At 54.3% G+C, this 8,484-nt stretch overlaps 1 protein-coding gene across 1 annotated transcript; it reads right to left on the reverse strand.

Annotated features, from left to right (window-relative positions):
- Nucleotides 1-327: 327 nt before the first annotated feature.
- On the reverse strand, nt 328-7,602 carry EMWEY_00042240 (hypothetical protein, conserved; the record flags this gene model as incomplete). Its single annotated transcript, XM_013482750.1, has 3 exons — nt 328-2,987; nt 3,104-5,774; nt 6,004-7,602. 3 exons carry the CDS (start codon nt 7,600-7,602, stop codon nt 328-330), a joined length of 6,930 nt encoding a protein of 2,309 aa, XP_013338204.1.
- Nucleotides 7,603-8,484: the final 882 nt, after the last annotated feature.

Below are 8,484 nucleotides of genomic sequence, written 5' to 3' on the forward strand. Positions count from 1 at the left end.
GAATTTAAGCTGCATGTAGCCAGGTATAACACAGTGGTTAGCGATGAACCCTCTTCTGGACTAAGCAACCGTCATGTGGCAAAGCTCTAGCTGGAAGCTATATACGGTCTGTTCTATGGTGCCATCATACGTTAAACCCTACTAAGACGTTTGGAGGCAGCAAAGTAACCATGGACGTAAGGGGAAAATATATTAACTACTACGAAGCAAAAAAACTCTGAAGGAGAAACCAAAAAAGTTTTAGGCTCATGAAGAGGGCATGCACCTTCCCTGTTGCCCCCGAAGCTCTGCGGTACATACAGGCCAACAACCGCAACTCAAACTCGCTTAACAGGCCTGCACGGGTCCCTCAACCTCTTCCTGCACCTCAGTCGGTACGGACCAAACCCACAACCTGGCACACCGGTTCCCAATGGGCACCCCTGTGAAGAACATGAGCTCTTGCGGGTCATCGCTGCCTCCTACTGGGCAACACTGTAGATTGTGGTACGCATCTTTGGCAACAGGGGGCTTGCCTCGATCCTCAGGAACGCCTACTGCATTGCGTGCGCTACCCGTCCGGAAGGGTCTAGGCGTGTTCGCCCTAAGTTTTTTCTCACGTATGCCCTGTAATATGGCCTTGTCTGCCGCTGCTATAGTGTCATTGGACATCACTGCCGTTGCACCTCCAGAAAGGCCTAGAGTAACGTGCGCGTAGTGATATGCAGCCATGCACAAGGGCTGCAAACCTGAAGCCTGCCTGGGTACTTCGTGAGGCCCACATACAGCACAGGAAGGTCCGCACTGCCCGACACCGGCATCCACCTCCCTCGCCGTCTTAGCAAGTTCTAAGCTAACGGGACCATCCACTTGATCTCCCGAGAGAGAATCCCCTAGCAAAGTGCTGCTACCTATTGAGACCTGGATGGCGGATGTCCGCGGTCGCGAAGGCTCTGCTAGCGGCAGGACCGGGGAGAGAGGGGTTAATGCCGCACAGGCCAACCCGATATCCGTGAGGAGCAAGTGAGTCACCCGAAATTTGAAGTAATGATTGAGCTGTCTCCGCGATGCCAATAGCTCGTAAAGGCGGAGAATACGAGGTGAAACGCAGGAATACGAGCAAGGGTCCTTGCTAGCGGCGTCTCTACAAGAGACATCATGTGAAGTGGCGCCGAGCTGTCCGTCCAGCCATTCGTTCGCAGCCTCAATCTCTCGGCGGCTTGCCCTCAGCGTGTCTCCCCCCAAGAAGAACGTCGTCGTGTGAAATTTGTCCACGGGCTTGAGGTTCTCGCAAATGTCTACGACGGAAGGCACCCCAGCGCCACCTGCATTCTGAGCCGATACTAGTAACTGCTGGGTGAGCGACGTAAGCGCCTCCTTCTCGCCCCCTAGAAAAACGCTGAAGTATTTCGGAAGCCTTAGTTTCAAGTCTACAGTGGGAGGGTCCAACCCCTTAAACTCCATCCTGCCGCTCTCTTCCGTTGCCACTTGGCCTGAGTCGCCTTGAGGCTGCTGCAATCTGACACAGGGTGCCACTTTGTCGTGATGGCGCTGTTCTTGTGGTTCATTCTGTCGTTGTGGCTGCTGTCGCTGCAGCTGATGCTCTACCATCTGGTGGCTCTGTTGCAGCAGCGGTTCTTCCATCGAAAGAAACACGCTGTCAATATGCTGCAGCAGCTCATTTGCACGATGGCCGATTGTCGCAAGCTGGTTCGCGTGATGCTCTCCCGAAACTGGACCCTCTGGTGGGAATTGCCTCAGACTTTCCGCGAGAGCTGTGTACAGAACACGTTGGTTCTTCGCCGGATCCCTGAAGGGCTTAAGGGAGGAAAGGGCTGTGAGTAGCAGCTGCTGCTGTTTCTCCAGCTGCTGGTGCACCGGTTGGAGCACCTTTTTCTGCTGCTGCTGAGTCGTTAGCATTGTCTGGAGCTGCAGCACGTGAGTTACGTTGGAGTTCCTGCGAAGGAAGTCGTGCACGTTGGGCAATCCTCTGAACAAAGAAAGGAATGAGAAGCAGATATGCAGAGCCTTCACGTCCTGTTCAATGTCTGGGTCAGAAGCGACGTCCGAGAGGCCCTCAAAGGGAGCATGAAGACCTCCTCTTCCACCAGTGAGCGTGGCATGAGCGCCGCGGCACAGCACCCTGTACATACAGATGAGAACCACTTCGATGGACCAAGGGAAGTTCCACGAAATGTGTGCATTGGAGCATCCACTCGGAAGCCTGAAAAGCACGGAAGATCTGTCTTGGGCCGCATCAGGAAGTAGCAGCAGAGCTGCAGTTGCAACTTTCACCAGCACCCCACAGCGAGTTAAGACTGCCCACTGGAGATCACGCAGCAATTTCTCCACCTCTGAAAAGCGGCTGGTTATGGCGTTAGGGGGATGGTTTCTGTCCACAACGACCAAGACACGGAGGGGACTCCAACACTCTGCTGGGGAAGACCCTTCCTTCGCTGGCTGCCGCCTTTGTTCCTCTTGTAAGAATCGATTCACAAGAGTGTCGGTCAACTGCACGAAAAAGTCATTGAGAGCATTTTCTAAAAGCTTTTTGCCCTCTGATATTGCAACGTTCATAGTCTTGTCATCCGGATACAGAGCAAAAGGGCCACCGGAGTCCCTGTGTACACGAGGGGAGCTCAGTCTTGCCGCAGCTGCTGGACCTGCCCTCAGTGCTTCTTCAAGACACAGCTGGTGAAGCAACCCGGTAGGGGTGTTGTGTCCTAAGGACCTCAAAACTTCACCCGTAAATTCGTCTGAGCTTAAGAAACATACACAGTCAAATACAGACTCAAACGGCGCTGACAGTGCAACTGGTGCCCCTGCCGTTACTGTTGGTGTTGCTGTTGCGGATGCCCTGGTCGACATCCCCGTTGCAGAAGAGCTTGCTACGGCTGATGTTGCTGCTGTGGTCACCGCTGCACCTGGTGTTGTTGCAAACGCTGTCGTCGTCGCTGCCCTCATCTTCTTCAGAGAGTTCGGAGGGCGCCCCTCCCAAATGACGAGACCTGCAAAGAAATGAGACGGAAAAGAACGCAAGCACAGGAGGTGGTGAACTCTCCATCGGCAATGAGTAGAGCAAATTCTAAACCCTGAACTCTCGACTAGATCATGTTAATCTCACCAGTTACTCCTCCGACGGAGACGGTATTCCTGGACATGAATTCGTGTCTCAGAGCAGGACGCAGAGCTTCCAGCATCACGGTTGTCTTCCCGCTGCCAGGGAGGCCTACTGGCAGCAGCACAACTACCGAGGCAGCGGGCGATGGAGGCGAAGGTAGCCCTGCAGAGTCAGCTGAAGTGGTCATCCCCTGACAACTGTCTCTAACGAAGCCTGTCCCGGAATACGGGGACTCGGAGGAAAAGACAGCTGCAGGTGGGGGTCCCAAAGTTCCTGTCTTGTTGTATGCTCGTGGGTCAGAACCGTAGCCTGTGTTGTGCATCACAGCCTTCACTGCAGCAGCAAATTGTTCAACTGCCCGCTGCCAAATCCCCCTCTCCTGAACACCAGTTCCTTTCGCCACCAGCAAAGCAGGAAGCTTCACAATGGTTCGACGGGGATCCGAAGTAGCAGCTTCAGGCCGCAAAGGCGCCTGAGAGCCGCCGCATTTGGTGTCCAACATGTTCCTGTTGCAACACTTCGAAGCCAAAGCAAGAATGCCTTCAGCGACTCTGCCCCCTGCTTGTAATATGGCTTTCCCCACAGCAGTTTCCGCCACGAGGTAGCGTGTTGCACCTTGTGAGGACGCATTACCTAGTCCCCCCTCAAAGCCAAAATCATATAGCCCTTCAATGGCACCACTTTGGTTGACTAAGGCTATGCCTCGCCAACTATGGTTGTGCTCTCGTAGCTGCTCGTGCGTCTGCAGCTGCTGCAGCTGGTGAAGTCTCTCGGAAGAGACACAGCTACCGTGCTCATCGAGACCCCACAGCACAACTAGCGATGCAGAATCTGCGGTGGCGGCGGAGACAGTTACCGCTTCACGGGCGCCACCAGGACAGTTGCTTCTGGAGTCGTGAAGGCTGCAGCAACAGCATCCAGCAGCGCACGCCCTGTGACGCAACAGCAAGCGGCAGCCATGATCAAGGCACACTTGCCGTAGTTCATAAAACTGATAAGCAGTCAACAGCAAAGGAGGAACCACAAGGTACGCGGTGGCTCGCTGCTGGTTCAATCGCGGCTTGTTCTTTTGTACGTGCTGCCAGTGCTTCGGAGTCAAAACGGCGGCACCCGCCCCGTTGAGGTCTGCCATCCTGACGATAACGAATGGATGCCTAACCCTCCTGCCGCTGCTGCTGTTTACTCGTTGCATGTGAGTCAGCAGCAGCTTCTGCGTAGGGGCTCTCCATATATGAGGCATATCCATGACCTCACCGAATTCTCTGCTGTCCTCCATAAAGTCCAGAAACCTCATGTCAACATAAGCCATCAAGAACTGAATAAGAGGAGCCCCAGTGTCTCTCTTCTTCCTCGTAGCCGGCACGCAGATTAGGTCCCGAAGATAGCCTATGTCTTGCAAGTCTTTGTGTAGCTCCGCGCCCCTGCCGCTGCACTCTCCCACCCGTCCCTGCTGTTGTTGCTGTAGCAGCGGAGGCTGTGGACTCTGATGCTCTTGCCAGAGGAGAGATACGTGCTGCGGATCTGGGAGGCATCGCAGTGCCAACAGCAGCGATGCAGCCAGCGAGCAGCTAAATGCCACCGCCTTTCTGAAAGAAGAATTCTCCGTCTGTACGAGACGGTCCAACTCTTGCTTGTGCAGGACCAGCTGCCGTAGCAGCACCTTCGCCTCCTTCCGTACGGACTGCCGGTTTACAATTTCTTTGAGAAGAGGACGCAGGGTACGCTGAGGCACGAAAGATTTGAGCATATCACAAAAGCGACTCAGTTCCCCTTCAAGGGCACTGCACCAGTACATTCCAACAGTCTGAGCCATCTGGACACGGCGAGATGCTTCTGCTTCAGGTGATGTTGCATCGGCTGATATGTCGGCAGTTAACTCCGCCTCGCTCCCGTTTGCGTAGGCAGCCGCAGACGCAGCTTTGGAGGGAACATCAAGTGCCTCCAGAACAAAATCAGCGAAAATTTGCTTCCCCTTTGCGTCGGATGGCTGTTCTGCTGGACAAGCCGCAGCTGAAGCAGCTGCTGCCGCTGCTTCCCAGAAACAGCAACTCTGTATCAAGCGTTTCATACGCTCCCTTATCTTCCTGCGCATTTGGTAGAATGTGGTTTTGGCCTTGGCGAGAGCCACAACAACAGATTCTTCCTGAGAGCAGCTGTCGCCGCTCATGGTGTTACTGCTAGCGATGCTGTTGCTACCGCCACTGCTGCTGTTGTCCCTTTCGTTGCCAACACTGCTTTTGCATCTGCAGAAATACAGAACAAGCCCTTCAGTCTCGAATGGAGACGGCGAGTCTTTCTCATGCTCGAGTTGACGCAGCTGCAGCAGCAGCTCAATGGGGGACGAAGCCTGCAGGCGTGCAGCTACTCGTGCTGTCTCGAGGCCCAAGGACTCAAGCAGCGGCAGCGCTACGCCTGGGCTGCGGCAAGGAGGTCCACAAAAGGGCGTGTTAACGGAATCCGACTTGTGGGGCACCAGCGCAAAAAACGTCAATCTCCCCGTTTGTGTCTCTTCGTGTTCCTGCCGCTGCTCCTCCTGCTCAAAATGTTGCTTCTGCTCCTGTTGCTGGAGGTGCGGCTGCCGCGTGGATGCACGGACGATGTGCTGTCTCTCCTCAGTGCCGATCAGCTCGCCTACCAGAGTATTGCTCTGCAACAATGACTGCAGCTTCTCGACCTGTGTGCAGCCTCCACCGAGCACACGCCACAAGCTGTAGACCCTAAACGAAAACCCTAGGCAGTGAATCAGCTCATCCCTGAGCTCCCCTCAAAGTCAACGCAGGTCACCGATGTGAGAGCCCAAGTATGTGAACAGCCAGGTGTGGGGCCGCTGCCACTGGGAACACTGCCACTGTCTTAACCTGCTGGTCAGGAACTACAGCGTTGCGTGCTAATAGATGACGTACCTGTTCTTCTGTCAAGTGCTTCAGCAGGCGCTGCCAGGCATCAGCGACCCTCAAGGCATACTGTTCTCGGTAAGGTTGTTTTTGTCCTTTAGGGGGAACGGTGTGTGACACAAAGCGATCGAGGCCAAGCGGCCTAAGCAGCTTGAAAGCCTGCCGCTGCGCCTGCTGCTGCTGCTTCCTACTGGTCCGCTGCTCCTGCAGGTGAGATGGTCCCTGCAGTACTCCCGCTGCCAGCCGTTGCTGATGAGATGAGTCTCTCAGCGCCGCGTCATCTCGAGACGCACTCATCCCTGGCATGGTGTACTTGCAGCTGCTGGCAACAGCAGCACCAGCTGGAAGCAGGAGGCACACATTCTTGCTGCAGCATGCCCACGCCTTAAGTTGGCTGCAGAAGGATATATGAGCAGCCTCTCCATTTAACTTCTCTAAGGCCCACACTTCCACCATGCCTCCACTGATGCTTCTGCTGCAGCTGCTCCCGTTACTGCTATTGCTACTTGCTGCATCGTTGCTCATACTGGGAGAAGCGAAGCACTGCAAGAGAGATCGCGACAATTGATGCGCCCACAGCAGTACCTCATCACTCTTCCCCTTGCAAACTGCAAAAGCATTGCAGACGGCAGCCCCTTTCTTTTCCTTCTGCGGCTGCTTTCCCATTTGTCCCTGCTGGTTTTGCTCAACAGGTCTTCGGGCCGGCTGCACCGGGTTTATCACTCGGCATTTCTGCTGCTGTTGTTGGTCCTTCATTCCCGTTTTCACCTCTGGCAGTTGGCGGTTCGGGTGTTCCACAAGGCGCCGCTCCTGCTTTTGTTGTTGCTCTTGCTGTTGCTCCTGTTGCTGTTGCTGTTTCCCCTGCTTTACTTGTTGTTGCTGTTGCTGCTGTTGCGAGAGGGCCTGCAGAAAGTAACAAGCGAGCGACTCCCAATCGAGATCAAAAAACTTGGGGAGGCCTCGCCGCACCAACACATACGGCGACTGCACCTGCGCATGTTGCTCTCGTTGCTCCAGTGTTCGATGTTGTTGCTCCTGTTGCCTTTGTCTGGCCATGTCTGTGAACTCCAAAACGGTCAACCCCCGCCCCAGCAGTCTTCTAAGCTCTGGGCAGGCGCAGAGCAGCCGATTTTCCAAATGCTTGTCTTTTACAGATACGTCAAGGAGTTCTACTCTGTTGCTGCTGCTCGTGCTGCCGTTTGTGTTGTTCATGCTACTGTTGCTGCCAATGCAGTTCCCAACGATCTCACCGATCGCATCTCCAGGGGCGCGAATGGCTACTGCGTCTGCGGCATCACCTGCAGGTGAAGCAGCTGATTTCACTGGCGCTGTTGCTGGCACTAGTACTACCTCCGCAACGGGATGCCTCACGACCATGAGCGTCGATGGCCTCACCGTCATATTCCCCAGCTTCTCCTTGGCAAGAGGAAGGGCTTCAGCAGCAGCGGCGCAGGATGCTGCCGCTACAAGCTGCTGCTGCTCTTTCTGCATTTGCCTCGTGAGTTCCTTCATGAGCAGTTCAACCTCCCCCGATCCTGCGCAGCTCGACCAGGTCCCCCCCAACTGACTCTCTGTAGAGGGAGCCTCATGGCCATCTTGTTTCTCCATGTGGCTTTGTTCCCCCTGCAGTATCTTTCCAGCCTCTATATAGAGAAGAGTTCCATTCCACGCCTGTTGCAACGTAGTGGTTCGTAGTGCACGGGCACTACAATAGGCTCCCCACTGAGTCTCTGGCGAGTGAATCCGTCATAGAGCACAATATGAAGAATATTTAGTACTAGCTAGGCAGTTCTTAGACCACAACTGTGGTCGAATGGGCAACTCTTGCCTACAGCCCCTAGGACTTGGGGCTGGTTAACCCGCGACGCTTGCTCCCTGAGGCGCGCAGGACTTGATCTCTGTTAGGGAAACGGACACTAAATAAACCGGGTTTTTGAATCTTTAATATTCGAACAATTGTGTTTTACACTTTCTACAGGGATATTTGTAGCGACGGGAGTTAGATCAGATGTGTTCACTTGTGCAACGCCGCTTAGAAATTCACGTACCGTCAGCTGGGTGAGCTGTTCACTACAGTGCAGGCACTACAATGGGCTGTCCGTTGATCCTCTCGCGGCCCATCTCTCAAGAAATACCACAATATAAGGAATACTTATTTTTTAATAGAGAACATTTAGCCCAGAATTGTGGCCACTTGGGCAACAAGTGCCCCCAGCCCTTTGGGCTTGGGGCTGGCTTGATTGCGAAGACTCGGTCCTTAGGGGGTTAGGCACCAGGCAGTTCCTTCCGTCGTCTAAAAACACCTAAACGCCGGAACTGTACTTTGGCTTAATTATGTTGTTTGTTAATTTGGGATTGTGGCTAACCGCTCTAGGAGAGCTCACGGCCCTCGGGGTTTGGGGCTTGCTGGGCCGCTGATTCACTGATGCCCACGGGGGCAACAGTCGGTTCCTTCCCTTCTGTCTTTATATATATATATATATATATATA

The sequence above is a fragment of the Eimeria maxima genome, genomic scaffold (genome assembly GCF_000499605.1).
Source record: "Eimeria maxima Weybridge genomic scaffold, Emw_scaff746, whole genome shotgun sequence".
NCBI classification, from domain to species: Eukaryota; Apicomplexa; class Conoidasida; order Eucoccidiorida; family Eimeriidae; genus Eimeria; species Eimeria maxima.